This window comes from Corvus moneduloides, chromosome 3, assembly GCF_009650955.1.
Source record: "Corvus moneduloides isolate bCorMon1 chromosome 3, bCorMon1.pri, whole genome shotgun sequence".
Taxonomy (NCBI): Eukaryota; Metazoa; Chordata; class Aves; order Passeriformes; family Corvidae; genus Corvus; species Corvus moneduloides.
The window spans coordinates 95,466,122-95,490,176 of record NC_045478.1 but is presented as its reverse complement, the minus strand read 5'-3'; the positions used below and the strand labels follow the sequence as shown (position 1 = coordinate 95,490,176).

The 24,055-nt window shown below is 37.6% G+C and overlaps 1 protein-coding gene across 2 annotated transcripts in view; it reads right to left on the bottom strand.

Annotated features, from left to right (window-relative positions):
- The window catches only part of LRPPRC (leucine rich pentatricopeptide repeat containing), an 87,836-nt gene extending 65,254 nt beyond the window's left edge, over positions 1-22,582 (bottom strand). Inside the window, exons 1-11 of one of the 2 annotated variants that reach the window (XM_032102850.1) lie at positions 21,987-22,582; positions 11,485-11,690; positions 9,105-9,227; positions 8,310-8,431; positions 8,161-8,219; positions 7,505-7,591; positions 6,892-7,018; positions 5,713-5,857; positions 4,764-4,906; positions 4,373-4,478; positions 4,184-4,291 (exon numbers count right to left, since the gene is read on the bottom strand). In XM_032102850.1, coding sequence (XP_031958741.1) covers positions 4,184-4,291; positions 4,373-4,478; positions 4,764-4,906; positions 5,713-5,857; positions 6,892-7,018; positions 7,505-7,591; positions 8,161-8,219; positions 8,310-8,431; positions 9,105-9,227; positions 11,485-11,690; positions 21,987-22,177 — 1,417 coding nt within the window. In that variant the 5' untranslated portion in view covers positions 22,178-22,582. The remainder of the gene's footprint in view (positions 1-4,183; positions 4,292-4,372; positions 4,479-4,763; positions 4,907-5,712; positions 5,858-6,891; positions 7,019-7,504; positions 7,592-8,160; positions 8,220-8,309; positions 8,432-9,104; positions 9,228-11,484; positions 11,691-21,986) is intronic. The other variant, XM_032102849.1, reaches the window with a different exon arrangement.
- Positions 22,583-24,055: the final 1,473 nt, after the last annotated feature.

The following is a 24,055-nucleotide window of genomic DNA, read 5'->3' as shown; positions in this document are numbered from 1 at the left end:
AGATGCGTGGCAGCTTTTTTTTTTTTAAGATGGCTGATGTACAGTTTTTGGGGGGACAGAAGATTAATGAAACCAACACAGAATCCTACAGTTTTGCATACATTTTCTACCTCACCAAGAGTAGAACTACTTTATAGTCAAATAAACAACTTCCGCAATACTAAGCAATGAAACATTTCCATTTCAATTAAAAGGATTTGAGCATTATGTAGGTGGACTTTTATAAATTCTTTGCTTTTCATACTGGAAAATGCACTAACCTCTTCTCTCTCTCCCAACCAAAAAACAGGCTAAAAGAGACATGAAAGTGCAGTCATGTTCATGTAGAACCTGGTCTCACAAACCTTTTTGAGAACATCCCCCCACCAAACATACATGTATATTGATTTAGAAATTTTACACATGTATAGAACTCTACTGAGTTGTGGGCATTATCAAACACACACAAAAATAGAAAGCCAAAAAGGATAAAATATTTATTTGCTAAACAGCCCACTCACAACCCAAAGGATTGCCTTGCACACCTCACTTTGGAGACCACTGATCCAGAAGACTGGGCATGACTAAAACCCCCAGTAAAGTCTTTTGGCCATCTCCCTGCTTGATCAAGAACAGGCTTTTTGAGATCTTGGGCTGACATATGTAAGTACACAGGAGTTGAGTATACAAAATCCAATAATTCAGTGGAAAGAAGACAGAAATAGGAAACAAAGTCAAACAGCTTCTTTTTGTCAATACTGGAAACAGCACTCAAACACTCCAACAGAACAGATTCCAGCCTCAAATTAGTATACTGAAGAACAAATACAGAAGAGATGAACTATGAGGCAGTCATAATATTTATGTGGTAGAGCAGCTTTTCAAAAACTGAAAAATGAAGCTTGCATTTCAGTCTACCATTCATTTCCTGAGGTTCTCACAGTTAGGTCATGCCTTCTTCCTTCAGCAGTCCCATGAGAACAGGAGGAATTTCTAAGGCAGTTATGTACAGTTCTACATGTGCAAGGGAAGTAAAATTTGGCTTTAAGCAGTTTTCTGAGGAAACAAAAAAACAAAACTTCAGCTCAAAAAGTAAGGTCACATTCAGGAAAGCATAGTATTTAACATATTTTTGCCGTGCTGGTAATTTCAGATCCACTCAGAATGTTCTTTGCCAGAAAAGTCTGTTTGTAAAACAGGATTTCAAGCAGTAACTTTGTGAAATCACCACTCTTACTCTCCCCTGGACCCAGACTCCTATTTTCCAAAATAAAAACTGAATTACCATTCACTAACCATGGGTTTTGTATATAACAATAGTTATACAACAGTTTAACAACTGTAGATCCCAAAAACAAAATACACACTTGTAAGAAGTGTTTTTAAAAATAATTTGATCATTCAAAGGCAAAGGGGAGCTATAAAATATTCAGGAGCAAGCATAAGTCGGACATTTCTGCTTATTTACACTAGGCCCTCCTGATTTTAGTGCATAACCTGATACAAAATGACTCAGTGCCAGTAACAGGTTCAGATCCACTGCATATTGATCTTTTAAACCCTGCAAGTACTTTTCATTCCTAAAAGCCTAATAATTACTAAGGAAGTAAGTATTTATCAACTTATATAATGGATGCACATAAAGGCAATGCCCCACCTGAAATTACTTGCCTGTGTAAAACGACTGAAAAGAACTGTTTGCCATTTCAGAGTGGTTAAGGTGTATTTAAAAATAGCCTTGTCAAACACAAGTTTCATGTCTCCTAGCCACCACTTCACTGCTACCTTTCTTTCAAACACATTTCCATAAAACAGAAATTACAGAATTTTCTTTGATATCCAGTGTCAGATTTTGCTGTAATAAACATTAGAAAAATATTAATTAAACACTGCTATAATTGTTTGAGTCACACCGTATGTACTGATTCAGACATTTGCACACTGCAGTTCGAGATAGGTTGTTGCTTTTATTCTGTTTGTTCTGATTATTTAGTCCAATCTACATGCTATCATATTTTTAATAGTTTTTTCCTCAAAGTTCTTTTCCTTTTCCAGCCTTGCCTATACCAAGACACAAAATCACACACATTAGGCTGGGCATTACTACTTTGTTGAGAAATTAATTACCTTATTTTTGGTATGATATGTGGTACTGTGTCTATACTTCTGTTCACATTATTTTTTTACTCCTAGAAAGCACCACTCTGTTCATTTACTACCTGCTGTCACCCTTAGGTTCTCACTGCAGCCTTACTGTTTGCTCTACTATTTCTATGAAACAATTCCAGGGTGGATGAGGTTTTTTCCCCCTATTTACCTTTCTTCAAGTGTATTGGTTGTATTTTTAGATAGCAGAACTAATTTATTCTTTTTTTTGTTATTAACTTGGAAAAAACTGAATGCAAGCTTACACGAAGACAACTTGTTCTATTCAGCAAGAATAGTTACACTGATCCTTCACCGTAGAAGCAACTGATCAGGTACCTTCTTACCTAATGTATTTTAGGAATTGCAAAATCACTGACTTGTGTAGGGATGTACAGAGTCGTAGTGGAAGCACACAGTGCTTCCACTTGACAATACAAACTTGGACAGGCTACAAAAATGAGTTTGCAAACTCACAGCATTATCTTACAGCCATACAGAAGTACGTGTATGCAATGCCTCTGCAGACAGAAAAACAAAGGCTCTATGGAAAATGGCTACAAATGCTAGAATTGAAGGATCCTTCATCAGTTTTCTTCTCACTTCACTTACATGACTTCCAGCAGCAAGTACTAGCCAAAGCACAGCTGAATTCTACAGTAGGGAGTCCAAATTAGGGCCACCTCTGATCTTGACAAAGACCAAAAGAAGTATGAACACCTCACTTTCTCTTGACACTCAAATACAGGTTCAGTTTTGGGAGCCAAGTCTAAATATAAAAATAATTCCAACGTCTCTTAGAATTGTGTTAGTGAGGTGAAATTTTCCATGGAGTAAAAGAAAGCAGCTTTTTTCAGTAGGCAGGCAGCATCCACACCGAGAAGCATGACACTGATTTCAATTTACTTATTTTTGGCAACACTGTGCTTCAAGTAAGTCACAAAGGACCCAGCTAAAACAACACTGCCAGACTTTTAAAATATCATAGAACTTTCAAGGATTTGAAGACCTAGGAGAAGATAAACTTGGGCAGTAGTCTAGCAGGAACAGAGCCTAAGGAGTTAATAAAAACTGAATATTGTTTTCACAAAGGCTTTTTGAAAAAGACTTGAGACATTTTTATAGCCAGAAACAATTAGGGAATACTTGTTTCAGCATTTCTTCCGAACTGGAATGTGACTGTATATTTAAGATAAAATTGCGATATGAAGAGTCTGCTAAAAGCACTTTTTTTTTGTTTGTGCATTTTGTTTGTCACCCAGTGTCACACTAACAACTCTGCATCTCATTCTAAAGCACATTATACTGTGAGATAAGATGAAAAAGACAGTTTTTTGTTTCCCCAAGGGGGAAGTACTTCTGTTAAAAGCATCTTTTTACAATACCATTCTTTCTGAATTACCAATAACGCAAACCAAAGAATTAGATACTGTACTCTAAAATTTAATATTTGTTCACTTCTTATTCATATCCTGTAGACATCCCCATGTGTAACAGGGGAAAGTATGCTAAATGCTTAAACCTACTTAAGAATCCCAAAGATTGAGCATTTTTGTCCTTCAATCAGTATGCTGTCAGGTCAGACTCACACATTCAGCAATGTAAGTTCTCCTGCAGTTTTTATGATTGTAACAAAACTCATGTTTGGTTCATCAGGCAAATAATAAGAAGCTGGCTTGAAAAAAGGACTGGGTTTGCAGTCCAAGAGAGCTATAATGACATAACCTTACTTTTAAATTCTTCAGTTGGATTTCAGTTTCTTCAAGAGTAAAATGTAATGAGCAGCATAAAGAACATGGAAGGCAGAAAGAATGTGAAGAGTTCAAAAGATAACTAAACACTCACATCTTTCTATGTCAAGGGAGACTTGAAATTTGTAAAACTGTATCACAATCAAGTAAGAAAGGATGTTTTGAAAAAGTCTTTCTGAAGGAAAAATTGCTTGAAATGAGGACAGACATAGCTAGGGCTTTGTTTCATCTCTGATGAATCTCATAGCAGTAAGATTTGTGTACTAGGTTTGCAATAATGCTACAGGAGCATTTATCAGACAACTCACCTTTAAGATTATTCTCTTTCTGGTATGCAACTAGCAGCGGCCAGCAATAGTGAGGTCTGAGTGGCAAGCCTTCCTCCTTCATCATCTTCATCACATCAATGGCCAAGGCTGAAAACATTCACAAAACAATTAAACAGTGACCAAGTACTCTAAATGAGCACAGGCAAAATAACTAAATAAGCAGAGTACCTGATCTGTTGGCCTCCAAAGCGCAACGCAAGATAAATTGTAACGGTGCCGAGTGCATCTTTGCTTCTTTTAACTCGTTACAGTACTGCTTCAGCTTGTTCAGAGGCTGCAAACAATTCCAAAAATTAATTTAATGTATTTATCAATCTCTCAAATTGTTAAAAACGTCAGATTCTTCTAATGTTTAGAAAATGGATATTACACAAGCCAAACAGAATTCCTTTGTGAATTTCAATTTACTATGCAAGTTGATACAAAAAAATAAAATTCATCTTTTGCTCTTGAAGTACTGTGCAACAACTCACCATTTTCAATCTTCACAGTTGCATTAAACTAAATAAATATACTGTTACTATTACATTAAGAAAAAAAGTATTGCTGTTCTGCTTACCAGATCTCTATTTACACAGTGTTGCAAGAAGAAGCTACCTTGGTCCAAATCATCACGTGATAAATGACTTAAAGACTTCAAAATGCTGAAGCTGATATCTTCAAAGCCATGAGTTATCAGAGTCAAACACAAGTTCATTACATCTAGCAATTGAAAAACAGAGAACAACAGTATTAATAAAGTGCACCCAATTTTTTCACCTTAAGCTACTAAAATTAGTGAAAGCTAGGAAAGTAAGTGTTTTACAAGTACCATTAAGATACTTTATAACAAGATTAACAGCACAAATTTGAGACTACCTTTTCCAGGATTATTTCTATTTAGCAATGAAATTCACTTTTCCCGTACAAAGACTAGGCCAAAAATTACAGAAGTATCACCACTGCAGCATGACAGAAGGATAAGAAAAAGAGAAACTCATTTCTAGACACATCATAAAAGAAAAAATGGATGAAGGATAATTAACAGTTATCAGTCAGATTAAACATCCAGAAGTGACTTTACAGGTACGTAATAAAAAACCATATTCAGTTTTTAGTATCCCTTTTTTATGGCAGTCACGAAGAGCTCTCACAACAGGAATCTTAGCAGTGGTGTTTGAAGAAAGGACTCCACACGTGCTGCTTTCTTATAAAAGCTTAATGAATTTTAGAATTTTTTTTTAAATGATAGATCAATTTTTGTATGCAAATTATTAAAGCTGTTTCATATTTAGATTTTATAAAACACAATCTAAAACACACAAACACACATATGAATCCACAAATTATTGGCAAAACTATTAAACTATTCCTTTCCCTCAGTATTCAAGGGAAAACTACAAAATTACCTATTTTTGGAAAAAGAAGGAAAAACAAAACAAAACAAAAAAAACCAACAAAAAAACCCCCAAAACAAAACAAACAAAAAATGTTCTCTCTCCACCCTGCTGCAGGAACCAAGGACATACCTGGAATTAATTCCCTTTCAAATCTTATGCGTCCCTTAATATCCTCAATGTGCTGTGGATACCCAGCCTTGGCAAGGCTAAAAATCACCTGCATCAAAATCCTATCCATAAGGTACCCTTCAGTCTTCTCAACCTGTTCTAGCACCTGTAAAACCAAAACAAATTTAACTTCAATCAACTCCAAAGTGACTCGAAACAGAATACTTTTTTAATTCAAAACAAACACAAAAGGCTGGGCTTTTTTCTTTTTTAAAACCCACAGGTTTAGACAATGGAACATGGTAGAGAGAAAGAATATGCAAGAAGTAGTGAGAGGGACTCAAACACCTTCAGACTGTAAAAAGAAAAAGGGACAGCTAAAACAGATATAACATATAGTTTCTTTCTCATATCTAAACACCATATATGAAAACACCAGAGGTTTTCTCATTGTGAGATGACTTTCAAAAGAAATTACTTTCTAAAGAGAAGAATGACTGATCAAACATTTTGTAATTGTTTGGAAGAATACTGGTTGATGACTATTTGTTTAAGTCACAGAAGAAAATTATGTTTCCAATACCCTCTTCCTTGATTTGGTCTTCTACATCTGATTAAACTCCTGATACAACTTAAGAAAATTTGTTTGATCTTTTCTCATTGCTTTATGAGTATTTCTTTAATTTAAAAAAATAGTAAGAGAGAATACTTGAAAAAAATCAGCTACAGAAAGGGCTCCAAGGAAGCCTCTCTTACGAGTATCTAATTTGTTGGTATGAACTCTCAAAAAAGGAAATTCATCTTCACTGGAAAGATCCTGTGGCTTCAATGGCCAAAGGATAGCTCAATGGCAACAGAATAATCGAGGTTTACTTTTTATTTTCATAAATAAATACATAGATATCTCACATGCACTGTTTAAAAAAAACCCTGAATTATTAAATCACTCAATGACAAATCTATCTTCCCAGAGTGAAATGCCACTATCAAAAGACAAGTATTTTTCAGAAGTTATGACATTGCTTCCAGTTAACCAGCTATTCAATTGCAAAAAAAAAAATAAAAATTGTTAATTACTTCAAAGTGGGAGGAAACCAATTATAAAATTCTTCTTATTCCTCCTGCATGGACAGAAAGCATTCCAAAGTTATACTGAACAAAAGATCTAACAAGTTGTATTTAAATTCAAATTTGCAATACCTTTTTGATGCTATCAGCATCACCCTTTTCAGCATACACATTCAGCAGTGATAAATAGGTGTCTGCACCTGGTTCAACACCAGCCCTCCTCATCACTGAAAGGATGTTTTCTGCACTCTTCATATCTCTAAAAGAATTCAAAGGAAGACCCTCAGTAGATTTTATCATAATGATGTTTATTGCAACTTCCATATTTCCTCATTAAATTAATTAGAATTGGAAACAAAGACTGCACAAGCTTAGAGAAACTTATTTTAACTAAGCAAATCCTGAAAGGTGAAAGTGCAAATCTTTTTAATAATTGTATTACTTAAAATACTCTTTCAACTTTAACAGATTATAAAGTTCAGAACTAAGTGCAGCAAATTTCTTCTCAAATACTACAGAAGTACAGTAATTTATCTTGAAATACAAGATTTTCAGACACAAGAAAAAAATCTACTTCCTTTGTTGAATAGCTTTTTTGCTTCATAAATGTAGAGACAGTCTTCTACATATTATTATTCAAAACCATCACACTCTTTTGCAGCATGTAATTTTTTCTGTACAGTATCACTTTATATTTTAGTAAAGCTAAGAGTAAACAAAAGGAATAAAAGGTATGAAACATTACCCTGATCTTGCATGTCCTTTCACAAGGCTACTGAATACTGCCTCAGTGATGGGGAGATCTTTGCTCTTCATAAATCCAAGAATCTTACTGCAAAATATAAGACAATTTGTATTTGCCACTTTGGAATATGCAGACACTAGGGTGGGGCTGGTTTTTTTCAAATTTTTATCTTCCTTTTACTTATTTCTCATGCCTCTCAATCACATTGTTACAACTTAACCTTGCTAAAATAGTTGAAGAGATACCCAGCAAGCCCTGTGTAATGACAACAAACAGAATTATTACTATTTGCTCCTTAGCCCACTTTATTCTCAAATGCCTTTCCCAGTAGCCATTTTCTTACAAAAACAGTAAGCCTTCCTAACCTCACAGTTTTTCATGATGGCTCTAGAAATGACAAAACAAGTTATTTTCTGAGCAATGTGAATACAACTTGATTTCAACACACTGTTCTATCACTTATTTTTATTTTGTTTGTGTAGGTTTCAGCAGTATCCACGAAATTGCTCTGCATTGCTTGGTTAAAATATATAAAACCCTTCTTTGCTCTGCTCAATTTCTATGAATTACACAGAAATCAGTTTTAACACTAGTGGTAGGGAATATGAGAAACAGATTTTGTGGAAATCCCTTTAAACATAAATGCAAAAGAATACCTTGCTCCTTCAATGTCACCCTCATTGCAATAAGCAGCAATCAATCTTTGGTATGTAACCTACAGAAAACAAAAAGGGGAAGTTAGCTATTTCCATTCAATAAATGGAGACTATTATTAAGAATGAAGATCCTGTAAAAGGGTACCTACTCGATTGGGCTGCACATTTGCTTCCTCCATCCTGGCCAAGAATTCTGTCGGAGAAAATTTGTGCTCATTCTGAATGTAGACTTTAAGTAAAGCATTGTAATGGCTTGTATCATACACAGCACCTAAGGAAATATTTCAGCCATAGTCAGTGAATGTAGATTCTCTAAATTCAACATTGCTTCATAGCTTTCTCAGGTAATTAATTTCATGTCAATTTTACTCTGTATGAACTTAGGAGGCTGCTTCATTTTATTCACCTTTGAAGTATCAGACATTTACTTAACAGCTCACGTGTTTATAAAAGGCTAAAACATAACGAGCACAGTAACAGCAATGCTCATGTGCAAGCAATCTCTACAGCTGTATTTATTTTACAGATTCAGCAATTCACCTATGCATTATCTATAGATAAATGACTCACTCACAATAAAAATATCATCTGATAAAATAGTTGGTACCACTAGGAATACTCGGCCCACCAGATATAAAGGTAACATCTAACAGAAAAGTAAATTCAATAATGAAAAACAAGCAAAAGTCCAATTTAAGCATCTTTTAAAAAAAAATCTTTAGATTTTAGAATTTTAGATTAACACCCCTAGATGTCACTATAACCCCCAGAATTAGAAACAGGTCTTTCACCTGAATAATAAAATCTACTCTTCATTCGGTAATAAGTACAACCTGTTATAACCTAACATTTAAACACTATTAAAATACAGTCTCTTTCATTACAAAGAGAGTAACTAAAGCACAGAGCTGTTCTTGCAAGAAGGGCTAACAGACCCAACGTACCAAGTTCTTTCATCTTGTCCCATATCATATGGGCCAGTTCTGTTCTTTCAGGTGACAATACCTCTGGTAAGACAGCACCGCAACTTTGTAACAAAAGCAAGGTCTGGTTACTCCCTGGACACCCTGCAAGTGGAACAAAAACACAAATTTCTTCATAAATAATTATGCATTTGATATTAGAAAGAAGATTTGAGACTGACCTACTGAAATATTTAAACATTTTCTATAGAATATAGAATTTTCTCCAAGACTGAAGATTTCTCATGAACAGGATACCCAAATGATTAAACAAGGACATTACTGTGCGCTATCCTAAGAAGATTCGTGACAAAACATGCCATTTAGCACAATAATGAGCTTCGCCGAGCAGAAATTTTTAAAAGTACAACACACAATTCCTAAACTTAGACTATCTAATGCTTTCAACTTTCCAGCTCAAGATCCTGAGATCATTTCATCCTAACACGGACATAACTTTCCGGTAAGTTTCTAAAATGTCAAAATACTTCATACCAATTCAATATAATTCCAGAACTGCTAGTCAGAAACATTTCCACATCTAAACTTCCATTTCCAGTTTATGCCTATGTTTAATACATAACAAATGAGAAAATTTACATCTAGAGAATAGTGAAGGAAACGGTAATATTATCTGCCTTTTCTTACTTCTGTACTAGTCACAGATTGTCAAAAAAGTTAACTATAAACTCATCTCTTTCTTACACTTCACTACTATTCCTGAGGGAAAGGCAGAACTGCAGAATCTACCACAGATGACCCAATCAGCTGAAGACAATTTTTATTCTATCCCATGTTTAGATGCAAACCCAGCAATTTCAGATAAAAATGAGTTTTTTTAGAAATAACATACTGTCAAGTATGACCATCAGTTCATAAATGACCGACTTTTAAATCCCTGCACACAATTACTTCATGCAATGAAAATGCCAACACATCTTCAGTTTCAGAATGCCAGTGCTGCAACTACTAGTAACTTAATACCTTGAAAGCGAAAAGAAAATCAAAAACTTTTGGCAGTCTGAGCATGGAGAGATGCACAACAAGATCTACTGCAAACACCTTTATCAAGGTTTTTTTGTGTTGTAATTAGAAATGGAAAAAAAATACAAACAGGCAGAAATCAACACTAAGCTCCCACACTTTTGCTAAATTTGTTTCTTTATTAATTAATAAACAAGGACTAAAGTTTCATATGGTAATATTTGCCATTTACTCTAACAGCACCTTAGTTAAATCATTTGTGAGGTTCTGTGCTTTTATTTCTAAATACAATTACAAAGCCAAAGGAAAACCCTATAAGTAATTAACATTTTTGTTAATATGACTTAAAAACTGTGGAACTAGTCAAGGTTCATGAAGAACTACTTGCAGAGAGGTTCAGAGACACAAAATTCTTGCCAACCCACATTTGCGAATTAGAGGTTTACATCTAAAAAAAGACAAAGCAGTCAGAATCAGAAAGGATATCCCAAGCAAAAAAGAAAAAACTAAGTTCAACAGAAAGAGCATGAATTGAAGGCTTAGCCTTTAAACAATAAAATGCAAAACTTTTAAAAGCACAATGCCAGCTAGACAAGCCATTACAGTCCAGAGCAATACACAGCAAAGTTTAAAACTTAAGCAAAACAATACATGCTGCCATTGATAAATATTGGCAGTAGTACTTAGCAAGTATATTCTTTAAATATCTCCACTGACTCATTCTAACTTGTACCAAACCTCATCAATTGTGGCAGCTGGTTTGCAAAAATGTAGTCTACATATTTCAGCCAAAGAGGTATTGAATCTGTCAGAATGGACAATGCTTCAGCTATTTGGTTTTATTTTATTCAAAAAAATAAAGCTTTCTAGTCATGAATAACCACAGCTACGTGGGAACGTGGAAACTTGTGGATCACCTCCACATTTCCCTGTTGTAGTTCCACTTTAAAACAAATAACATCCTAAGGGCAGCATGGTTCATTACAGACACTTTAAAAATATACTGTGCAAAGGAGACAGGTATGATCCCAGCTCAGAGAGCACGACACAGTTCTATGAGGAAAGTGCATTACCAGATTAAAAATCCACAGTAAGCAAGGCACTAAAACATACCTTAAAAGTACACTTTTATGAGACTTATAAATTCTTAAAGACAAAAATAAACCTTGAAAAAGCTAACAAGAGCATTCAAAGCAAAATAATATCTCTAAAGCATTTAAAGCCTAGCCATCAACATATACAGCAGATCAAACAACACTCAAAGACAAAATACAGATCAGAATACTCAATTCACTTCTTTGGCTTGATAAATTCCTTTCCTTGGTTATATACCAGCCTGAAATTTAGCTTTATTTTGTTTTAATTGGAAGCAACTTACCTGCTTTGCTTATTTCCTGGAAGATTTTTAGTAGAAGAGCTTTAGGGATGCGGCCAGTTTTTCTGACAGAGTTATCCACTTTATTTAATGCCCAGTCAAACTGCCAGGTCGTTCTGGTTCGAACTTCTGAAACTGGTTCTTCTTTAACACTTCCTTCCTCTTGAGGTGCAAGTGTAAGGAACCTTATTTGGTTCAAAATGCTTCTGCTTGAACAGAAACAAACAGAAAAATAAAGATTACAATTCTGTGAGTCATTTTGGATCTAGACTAGTCACCTAATGTCAAAAAGATAATGCACTTCTTGCTGATGAATAGTCTCAAAACCATTCCATTTTAAAATAAACAAATATAAGTGATTCGTTTCAGTGTCTTTTTACTTGAGAAGTCAGTCATACATTTTCTCACAGTGATACGTTTCTCTGAGATTTACAGTTACTTTCACCTGAGGAATTAAATGGTTCAAATACTATTCCCACAAAAATAAAAATTAAGTCATCCAAGTGCTATAAAAGTCTGTTGTCCCATTACAGCTACTCACTAAAGCTCTCATAAGGTTTTGAAAAATCTCAAGAACAGTCACAGACAGATCTTCCAGAACACAGCAAATCAAGAGAGCAAATCATACCTTCCTTGTCAATTAAAATGCACAAGAACTAATGCAGAGGCCAGTGTGATAAACAACAGCTTAAACACCAACAGGATAGGATCACTCCACATTTTGCAGGATTTACAATAACCAACACGAAGCATCCGTCCATTCTGCCATGTAAACCAAACATCAACAGCAAATTTGTTTAAATATTTATTTTCTCAAAAAAAAAAAACAAAAAAAAAAACAAAAAAAAAAAACAAGAAGCATAATGAGAAAGTGTTCTTATTTCCAATAACGCAATAAAAAAAAAAGGCTTGCCTTTTTTTTTTTTTTTAAGAAGAATAAGTTGATCTACCGAAGAATAAGAAAACTGTATGTGTGCCACAGCAAGGTTATGAACAGCCTGTGCAGGTGAAATTATCATTACACACAAGCATTTTAGGAAGTCTGTTCTCAGCTGTGATTACAACCGCATAAAATAAACCAGACTATTCTCCTCCAGAATCCTATACAAAAAAAAGTAATACTTGCTGGGTGGCAAAAACAAGATGTAGCAACTTCCGAAATTGCCCTCCCTCATCTCTGACTCTTCAGACAGCTCTTCAGCTAAATTTTTGTAAGCTTTCTAGACTAGTTTAAAAAAAACCCAAAACCCCTAGTTTGTACTCCCTGCTGTTAGAGGTGCTCCAGGAGTCCTATACAGTAATGGCTCCACATTTTGTGAAATAGCAGCCTAAAAGCCAAGAGTGCTGACATTCTCGACAAAACAATTTCCTGGCCCTGAAGCTTTTTCACAGGTCTATCTGCTGGCTGGTTTCTCACCAAACAGTGGTAGTTTAAGGCTCGAGGAGAGGAAGTCCAGTGGAGGAGAAAAGCTTGCTCCTGGCAATTGCGTGTTTCAGAAGCACTGGCAGCAAGCTGCTAAATTGCAGAAAATCATCACTGGGGTACAAAAAACAGACCAGTGGTTTACCATGTAGTTGCCTCTTGTGAGCATAAAGTAGCCCAAAGACCAACTTTTTCCTTGCTGTTTGAAATCTTGATTTAGTAACTCAGCAGGCCGTAAATTCTAGAAGTAGCCTGAAGCAGAATCTCTTTCCTAATGGAGCCATGACAACAGTTTAATAGATTATATTTGATTTTTTTTAAGTATTTTTTAAAAATCCTTTAATAATGAAGAACATCACTACGATTTGGCATTACCTTTTTCAAGAACACAGTTTTTACACTGCCCTATCTCTTAAAGTTTACTCCTGAAGAATATTCCAGAGCCCAGCAAATAATCTGCATGGTATTTCACTAGGGAAAGGATAAGGAAGAAAGAATTGAAGGGAAGAAAGACTGACAAAAAAGGACAGATCCCCTCTTTCAGCCTCCGTTCTACTTCTTGCTAGATACAAGTTCCCACTGATCCCTTTGGGTTAGCTCTCATTCTACTCAGATCTGTGAGTTTATTTCACTCACTAACCTAGCACAATGCCAATCCACCTACTTCTACAAAAAAGTAAAGTTACTGTTCCATCAGGTTAGAGTGGAAACAGCTCACAATGTCCACAACCCACCAAAATTAACCAGAAAAAAAAAGAAATTGAGAAAGAAAAGGTACCCAGAATCAGAGAAACTAGAAATAACACAAGAAAAAAAAAGAAAAAAAGCTCTGAAACACTACTTTTCACGGTAAGAAGCTTGTCAGATTAACATCAAACTTTTTTGTTGCTACTAGTAATGCCACCTCTTACTAAAAGTATTCCCAAGGGTGTCATTTTCCCTGATCTTTCCCTCCTTTTCCTCTTCTCCTTCTACTGCCTCCTATAACCAGAAACAGGGTACTTTTGGAAAACAGAAGTCATTAGACTAATTAGCATAAAATCCAGTAGCACAAGGTAAGAATAACAGTCAGATAATAAATTTTAACTCTTCCAGGGTTTAATAAACAAGTGAGATGCCTAGAACTTAAATAACTCCTTAATAACACAAACAGCAATACTCAGCTTCGAGCTAGCCAGTTGATAGCTACAAGAATGAAACTGTAGTGATTGCAAGTTATTTTTTTATTAAAGATAGAAATAAAAAAAGAAAATTGAATCATCCACTCCTATATACACATTAAAAGAGCTACTTGAAAGCTTTTCAGAATACTTCCAGAAAGGTTACAAAAATGCACTGGAAGCTGCGGCAACACAGGGCTGTCTTTGTAACACAGAAATTTATATTTTGATTTCCATTAACAATCAAAGCACAAGTAGACAAAACTCTTGTGCTTCAGATTAAAATTGAAATTCATTTCCCTATAAAAACATGCTAATGTTTTATAGTATTTTTCAAATAATTCAAATTATTATTTTATGACATACAGAACACTTCTAACTATAAACAGATTTGTATCTAACAGTTCTTAGGTCCTGCACTGTTTTAAGAAAGCCATCCTTGTAAGATTCTCCACATGTCAGAAGTCACAAATATTTTAAAGTATTTGCCCAGCTCCATCAGATGAAGTATAAAGATAAAAACAGTATGTGCATGCTCAACATAAGCTGGTTAACAGCATGAGAAGACTCTAAAGTTTCATTTGCTACTTAACTCTCCTGCTTAGCATTTAGCGTGATGCTATTTATAACATTAAGTTTAGGATATTACAGCATATCAATTGCCACAGCTGCACACTGTAAAACACTATAGACTTATATACAGTAACTTCACCTTCTGAAAGCTGAGCAGAATTGGGCATTTCTATTTACACCCCCCCACAATATTGCCAAATATTGTTGGTACTGGTGCTTCTGTTAATTTATACTGATTAAAGACATTTTAAGGAATGGCAATATGGGAGTCTGAGTTTCAGTTCAGTTCAGTTCAGACAGACAGGTGAAAACTGTATGAGATTATAAAACAACCTGAGGAACTCAAACTTTCACTGGCATCCACCTGAACGATCATCATCAATCTGAAATATGTTTACTGTAAGACTCAGGTGTACCTCATTATATGTAGGCCTTCAGCATTTGAATCAATTACACTCTCAGCACTGTTTACAGTGCTGTGTAATGTTAAGCCAATCCCATAAATAAGAATTTTTAAAGAGTAACTGTGGCTTCAAAGGCTGAGTGAAGCTGCAGCATCTACTGTCTTGAATCTGGTATGTATCACAACAAATCAACTAAGAACTCAAAACTTTAAAAAACCCAGAAAGACCAAAAAAACCCCAGGAGTTCACTATTCTGTAAGATGAAAGATTGAGCAGACCAGAAAGTCAGCTTTCAAAGAAGATACAAACTTAAAAAATTAAGGGACACAGCATTAGGTTTGATTTCAGGCAACCAGGCAAAGGACAGGAGAACACAGTAGACATGGTGAAAGTTTATACTAATGGCACAACCTCGCTATGAAACACAAAAAGAAGCTGACAAAATGAGGCAGTTATCCATGCATCAGGAAATCTTTAAATTTCCGAAGTTGAAAAACAACACACAATTAAGGAGAATAGAAAAAAAGCAAGGATAAAAATCAAGAAGGCCACATTAACCATTTCAGTCAGGAAGTCCCCTAAAAAGGCAACAAGAAAGGTTTCTAAATGTAATAAATATGATTTTAGAAATTACCTTTTCATAGGGAAAAAATTACAGCTTATACACTGTTTGGCTTTCAAGAAATGTTAATTGCAACCATCCTCTGTAAATTTTAACTATCACTACTAATTTTAACAAGGAGATGGGGGTGTAGGTGAGAATACAGAAGAATGACTCAAATCATTTCTGAAAACATTAAGATATATTAAATACAAATTAATGGATCTTACTCAAACTCCAGTCCTTTGAAATTACTTTGAAAAACTCATAGAAGTTATGGGAAAAACAGAAGCATAGTAAAAAAAATACGGACTGATGTACAAGCTTTTGGCACCACTTTACCTGACAACCTCATAAGCAAAACAAGGAGATACAATGTACTTCTAGCTAGAAAATATGGGTGCAGCAGTTGTGTAAACAAAAATTTTAAATATATATACAAAATTAAAATGTGGTTTATTGAGGAACTGGGAATATTGTGGGAGAGTCTAAGTGAAGCTATCTCCTGACCCAACTAGGAAACAATCCATGTGCAATAATAGCTTCAATACAGACCACAAGTTGTATGTTTTGGACAAAACACAAACACAGAAACTTAAGATGGGGTACAGCTGGCTAGACAACAAAGTGCAGCCGACAAAGTACTGAAAATGAGGCACTGCTTGCTAAGCATGAAATGTCACACAGCAAAAAACCTTCAAATTCTCAAGTCCTAAAAAAAGGAACATAGCTAAAATACAGATAATGATCTCTTTGTCATGGTGTGTTTATTCAGGAAAAAAACAAGTATAAAACACTCAAAGGACTCATCTATCCCATCCCACTCTCCAACCAGAGAAGCAACTGAACCAAATCCATCAGGCATCACACAACCAATACTAATGGTTCTAATATTAATTGTAATGAAATACTTGAACAGGATACTTCAGTCAAGCTTTCTCATTTGGGAGCTTATAAAGTAAGATTAGGAGCAAGGGGAAAAAAAAAAAATCTATCATGCATGACCTTGATACTTCTGATCCTGCCTCAGTTCAAGATGTTAGATTACATAGTTTTATGATGTAATCATATTTTCTCAATTATTTTAATTAACTTTTTTCAGACTTAAATGCTATGCTACACAACAAAACACATACTTCCCCAAGAGCTGAAATGAATGCCAAGTACTTACTTTCATCAATTACCTTCAGATAGCATTTTAAGATTTTCTCTATGTGAAACACTTCATCTGTAAGCACGTAAAGCTGCACAATAAATTTCATATCTGTTTGAATGAGCAGTCTGGTTCTTCTCCAAAATGTGTAATTTCTCTCTACTATGCTTCAGAACTGGGAAAAGCTCAAAAGGATATATTGAGCCCTGTGAAGTGATCTCTCTCCAACTCCCACAATCACAAGATTAGAAGTAGCCTTCAGATACTGGAGCCTTTACACGATTTTCAGCTTTGTCTCCACAACAGCAGACCTCGCCCACACAGGAAAGGTTAACTGTGCATTTGTAATACCAAAACAAGTGGTAACTGCACCTCCAGTTTAACTTACAGCATTGGGAAAGTAGCTGAAGATAAACTCACAGAAAATCTTATGCAGAGATGAAGTGTGCGTGGAGGAATTTATACGAAGTGAATTAGTAAAATTCTTCTGTTTACAAGGGTTTCAGTGAGAATCCCAGTGCTGTACCCACATACTTATGTCTTCCACATTGCTAGAGCAGACTAAAGGCAGTACCTTTAATATAGGAACATATCTTACACACGAGCTTGAGTAAATAAAGTTCCATCTTTCCCAAAACTCAAAAAGTAGGTGATGCTCATGTTTTCCCTTGCAGTAGCAGAAAGTTTATTTTCTGTAACACTTGACCAATTCCAAATATTCAAAAAAATAATTCTATTTATATATTCATCTATATATTTATTCATGTATTGTTTATTTATTTGCATAAGTATATGAAGATAACCACGTTTAATTATAAATATGGATATTTGCCTCCCTTTATCAGAGCCGCAATAAGGTAGCTGCTGTGCTTTTTCTACAAAAAGTACTGAATATTTTGTTTTCTAACTAAATATGCAAAAACTGCATTAAATAGTTCTCAAAATAAAGCCATGTTCGAAGTAGAATAATGGCAAACTTAAGTGAGTTAGAATTCATTAGTGTACATAAAAGCACTCCAGATCTAACACTAAATTTAGTAAACATAAGACTAAATATAGCACCTGAGATCCCAGCACAATTCACACAACTGTTAGAACAGTATTTTTACTGTTAGCCATGATCAGCTAGCTATACGAAAAGGCCACAATGTTCAGGCCATTGTACACTTGTTTAAGGAGATATAGCAGGATCTTACAACAGAGAAAAATTAATGTTTTTTCATGTAGACTGAGAAAGCTCATGTTTCTTGGAGAATATCTAGAAAACTTGCCTAAGTGATTCACAAGAAGCAAAATAGAAAACCTTTCCTTTGTACTACACTTAGGATCTTAGGAAAAAACTCTTCACTGAAGAAGGTGTCAAACATTGGAACAGGCTGCCCAGGGAAGTGGTGGTCACCCTCCCTGGAAGCGTTCAAAGGACAGGTAGATGTGGCACTTGGGGACATGGTTTAGTAGTGAAGATGGGAGTGTCAGTTAACAGCTGGACTCAATAATCTTAGAGATTTTTTCCAACCTTAACACCTCTATGATTATGTTTCCTTGGGAAGTGTCTTGGCATTTTATATCCAACAGTAAAACACATAAAACAACTATAACAGCAGTGAAGCTTGTGCAACTTTATTACAACAGAGTATTATGAAAAGCAAGTCTACTGTATGTCTCCTCTCCATTTGAAGACCCTTCCTTCTATCATTTTGCTAATGTAATTAGGCATTCAGTACTATGCTTTTATTAAGCATTCAGTCTTACATTTTTGTCCACTGGTAATGGATTGCTGAGTATGATCGTGAACAGCCAAAAAGAACTTGTTTGCAGCTAATCTAAAAAAAAAAAAACAAAACCAAAAAAAACCCCCAAAATTAAAATACACCATTCACCATGCCATGAATCATTTGGGTTTTTAACTTATGACTTAAGCAAACCCATCCCTCCAGCAATCTGAAACCTTTTTTAAAAGGATATTCCCTCTCCCATCTTACCAACATACTTGAAACACATCACAAAGGATCAAAAGGCAAGAGTCCTTACAAGCACAAGTTGTAATAAGGGCATAGCATCTTCCATGCTTGGGTTAATTTTCTTCAAAGTAGCAAGTATGGGGCTGTCTTTTGGATTTATGCTGAATACGGTTTTGACAACACAGAGACAAGCTCGTGAAGGAGCAGGATCCTGGCAGGACCTGTGGGCTGTACAGAGAGGAGCCAACACTGGAGTGGGTTTGCTGGCTTGGTTTCTTTTTGTTATTGTATTGATTCTCCTTGATTTTCCTCCTCAGCTAAACTCCCATGATCTATGCTTTAGGAGCCTAACTGTTCTCCTTCCCTGATTTAGAGCAAGACAAGGTGGCCAGCAACAGGGCGGACAGTGCGGGAAGAATGGAGCCAATATGCTTTTTCTAAGCACTAACTTTCCCACAGCAGAAAGCTGTAACATCAAACCATAACATCATTACCTACAGTATGTAGAATAAAGGCCCCCCCAAAGTAACCTGATGTTAACTCAAAAATCTACTTTAAACACTTATCAATGGAGAGGTTTTTTACAGCATTCTTGACAGTCAGATACTAACAGCAAATTCAGGCATTTTTTCCCTTAGTGAAGCTTCTGTGAGCAAAGTCCCAGTAAATAATTCGTACCACGTAAATTAGCACACTGCTGAAGTTTGCTGCTGTAGATCTGAAGTTTGTCGTATTGCTCTACCATAGTTTAATAAAATTGCATGGCAGGAGAGTGACAACATGTAGCTCAACATTTTCACATTTCAGAGGTGGCCAAGTGAAAGAGTAAATTTGTCTTAAATCTGACTTGTCATGAAATGCTTCTCAACCATTAGTATATGCATCTACTATCCTAACTCATTTTTCAAAGAAGTTTAGATTAAAAATCAAAGCAATAATGATGCTTTGATAAAACCTCAGCATGAATGTGAAGCTTGCTCTTTCACATCTCTCACATTTGCAACTTTTCTGTAACCATTTTTGTAATGATAGTCACAGACTTGCCTCTGAACTGACTTTATCATGTTCAGTGCTAAAGTGACTACTAAGCACATGTAAACATACAGTTATTTACAGTTTTCTTGCAAAATGCTAGATTATTCCTATTTATTTATTTAATCTTGAAACTGGGTGTGTCTTCCCCTACTATTCCAAGTAGACTGCATTTCATTCTCAAAATAATCTTGAGACCTGAACAGCAAGTATAGCAAGCCCAAATGTTGTCCATATGCCAGTCTAGTTCTTCAAAGGAGGTCCAGTTCCAGAAATTAAGGCTTAAGTAAAAAAAAAAAAAAAATCAGTGAATAGTTACTTAAGGTAAAAAAATTAAATTAGATCATATGCTTAATATATGAAATTTCAGTTTGTAAGTATTACGTTTGCTTTACACTTCAGCTCTAGATCATCACTTGTGCACTAGGATGCCTAAATACATACGGTAGTGTGACATGGAGATTTTAAGTGAAAACTTATCTTAGGAACGAAATTACTGGACAGGAAGAACGTACAAAAAGCTTCAAAAGAGTTTACAGCATTATCACTGAACTATCCCACATATGACCCGATTTATACCTGAAATTAAGTATAATTTGGTGTAAGAAAAAAGTATTGGGAGGGAAACAACCAAAAAACCAAACCCCAGCTGTAAGAATCAAAATATCATCACATAAAGCACTTCTAAAGTTCTTTCTAGAAATGGAGTTCTAAGGGCAAAAAACCAGCTAGTCCTTCACCAAGTCACACATGAATTTTGGTGAATATTATTTTTCGCAACAAATTAATTTAGGGAATTAGGCTTCCAGCTGAGTAAAACAAAAATTAGTTGCTAGAAATAAGAAAGGTTTATTCTTAATTTGCAGCTAAATAAACGTTCTGTTTATTTAGCTAAATATGGTTCTGTTACCAACCATAAATCAGATATTCCTGGTTCCTGGCTCTTCCTGAGCTGGTTTACTCCATCCTTCACACTGACTTTAGCATTTGATGGCATCTTCAATTATTAAAGCCCACAGAAAACTACGTATCTTTTTTAGGTAAGATTTTGGCCAGGCTACCAATGAAACAGCCCCAAAGTAAGACTAATATACAATTAAGGTAGGGAAATTAGCAACAATGTCCTTATTTTGACAATGAGACTTCCCTCTAGGAGTTCTCCATTCTTGATTCTTGTCTTTTCCCATCCCTTCTTCTGAACAAACTCTGGAACTCACCAAGTCCTCTGCTGACCATAGTTACCTATTTAGAATGGCAGAAAACTGTTCCCGTTTTCTACCAGAAATTAAGCTACATTGACTTAGAGGGAGCATCAGAGATATAACACGAGACAAGAGACAGAACAACCTTCTCCCTTGGGTAGCACTAAGCCCTTAGATCAGCTCATGAATCTGTATGTGTCTAGAGTTGTGTTAATGAAGGTTTGTGTCTCTAAGCTTCCTGCAGGGCACCAACCACACGTAACTGTGGTCAAAACCACAACCGGGATGCACACAGGTGGGTAGGACAGGGTAAGTGTTCCACCCTACCTGCATGATGGAAGGAAGAGAGTACTCCAGCAAAGAAATCAAGACGTCCCTCTTGACAAGACACACAGCAGAGTATGAGGGCACGAAGAGAAAGCCCAGATTCCAACTGTGCAGGTACTCAGAGTCAGTCACAGAATCACGGACTCATTTAGGTTGCAAAAGACCTCCAAGATCATCGAGTCCGATCTGTGACCGATCACCACCTTGTCAGCTATAGCCAGAACTCCAAGTCCCCCGTCCAGTCGTTTCTTGAATGCCTCCAAGAAAAGTAACTCCATTCCATCACTGCTTATCTCCCCTGGTCTCCCCCTCCTCCTCGACGCCCCCTCCACACGGCGTGTCCCCCCACAGCCATGTCCCCCAGAGGTCAGGGCTCTGGTCTGGTCTGAGCCCAGCGTGGAGGAAGGCGCGGGCAGCCCAGGCCGCCCAGCCTGAGGGCAGCGGGGTTCCCGCGCGGCCTTTGCCCTACGCTCACCCCGAGGCCGCGCACACGCGGCGAGGCCGCCAGGCCGGCCTAGGGTGAGCTCCACCTCGGAGCCCCTGGGCCAGCCCCGGCGGGCAGCACCGCAGGGCCCGGCGGCACGCTCGGCAGTGCCCTTGGGCGTGCGGAGCGCCGCCTCAGCCGGCCCCGCCAACCCTACCAGGCAGCGCGGCAGCGCGGAATCTCACCTGGCGGGGCCGGGCGGTGGGGAGGGAGAGGCGGGGGGGCGGAGGAGCGGCGGGAGCAGCGGCGGGAGAAGCGGGCGCAGCGCCCGGAGGCGCCCGGCGGAGCTCAGCAGCGCGGCCATGACCGCCCTCAGCACGTGAGCCGCGCGCCGGCGCTGCACCGCCGCCGGCCCCATGTGACGGGGGCGAACCATTCCCCGCAGGGGGGAGGCGCTGAACCCGGCTTCGAAACGCGCCCGCTCAGGCGCCAGCGCGCTGCTAATGCCCACCCCGCGCCGCCGATGGGCCGTTCCACGCAGGCCCGGGTTGGGCTGCCCGGCAGCCAACCGGGAGCGGCCCCGGCGGAAGGCGGGCGGGGGGGAGGACGCGGCGGGAAGCGGTGGCTTCCCCTGCGGGTACTCTCCGGAGCTCTTCCGTGCTGTTCCGTGGGACGTGCTGGCCCTGCCCGCCTGGCTCTCCCGGTATGCCCATCCAAGTACTGCTTCCCTGCAGCCGGGCGGCGGCCGCCGCTTCCTCGTTGCCCCTGAGGTGTTCCAGACCCCACCGAAAGCGTGGCGGGTGGCGCGCACGCGCGCCAAAAGTAAAAAAAAAAAAAAAAAAAAAAAAGTCCATTAGCCGGCTGTATCCGATTAATGGGAATAAACCGCGTCTTGCCCTCGCCTCTGGCTGGCGTGTACGCCGGGGAAGCCGTAGGGAGCTGGGCTGGGAAAGCTGCTGGTCGCTATCAGCCTTTCTGCCGAAATCTTGCCATCGCCTGGGAGTGACGGGCAGAGGGAAGAACTTTATTAAACCGAGTATCAGTAGTAAATCTCTGCCTGAGCTTGCTTGCATATAATTACTAAGATGCCACCTGAATTGATGCTTCGTTTTAGCATCCAAGTTAACCTGGTTGCTATGACATAAACCATTAACTAAGGCATTTAGAAATTAAATTTATATTTTCATGCAAAAACCATATCATTATTTTTGCTCTAACTTGCAAATAATTACTCTAAGGGGCAGATTGTTTTCCATCAAATCGACTACGACCAGCCATTTCCAATTACACTTCACTTGGAAAGGCTTGTCTGACCATCAAGATGCGAAAGACTCAGTTTTTAAAGTCATGTACACTCTTACACAATAACATATTTGTTATTTATCGGAGTCCTGGATGTTCAACACTGCTCACTGAGGAATGAGATACAGCTTGTAAGACAATATTTGCAATGCTACTCTTATCGTGTCTTCTGCTGTATCACTGTTAAGAGCGTTTCACGGAATACAGAGTTCAGTCTTGGGAGGAAAGCTAATGTCTTTACAAACAATTTGATGGGTGAAGGTATGGGTGTTAAAATCTTTGAAATGGGTGTTAATGTTTCTATTAACTTTGTGCAGCAGGTTTGTTGCAGAGCCCAGACAGCTTGGCTCCTGAAACAGACAGGGGTCTGCACAAGCCGTTGAAGCCAACAAGCCCTGAATTTTGGGGTAATATAGCAGGTTCAAGGGGGAAATTTGTGGTAGGCGGTTCGGGAAGGCTGTACCTTCCTAGTACCTCCGCCAGTGGGGAAAAGAAGAGGGCAACGTGTGGCCGGGAGCTTAGGATAAAAGGAGGCTGCGCCCTCTGAAACCTCGAGAGAGAAAATCCTGTGGGCGTGTGCCCTGGTGGACTCTCTCCCTTTATTCGAATAAAGTTGCAGGACTCCTCTGTCTCCTCTTTGGACATAAACCTCTGGCGTTTGTGGATTTTCCTGAGTCTTAATGAGGAAGAGCAATGTTTCTTTACCCAAGTACAAATGTAATGCTCACTATTAGGCTGGGTTAGGCATGTGCCCACCAACCTTGATGATGGAGTAGAGCCCCTGAGAGCTCACTTTAGTGCCACAATATAAAACTATCGACATTGTTTACAATAAAGACCAGAAATGATACAGCGAAGGACTGTGTCTAGGTTTGAAAGACAGGTGTCTGCTAAGGAAGGCGAGAACCTCTCTTGGAATGTAGAATATGACCCCCTTTCCTCTGAATTATTATAATTTTGAAATTAAGGGGCTTTAAGGCAAGGATATGGGAAAAGGAATAACAGTTCTTTA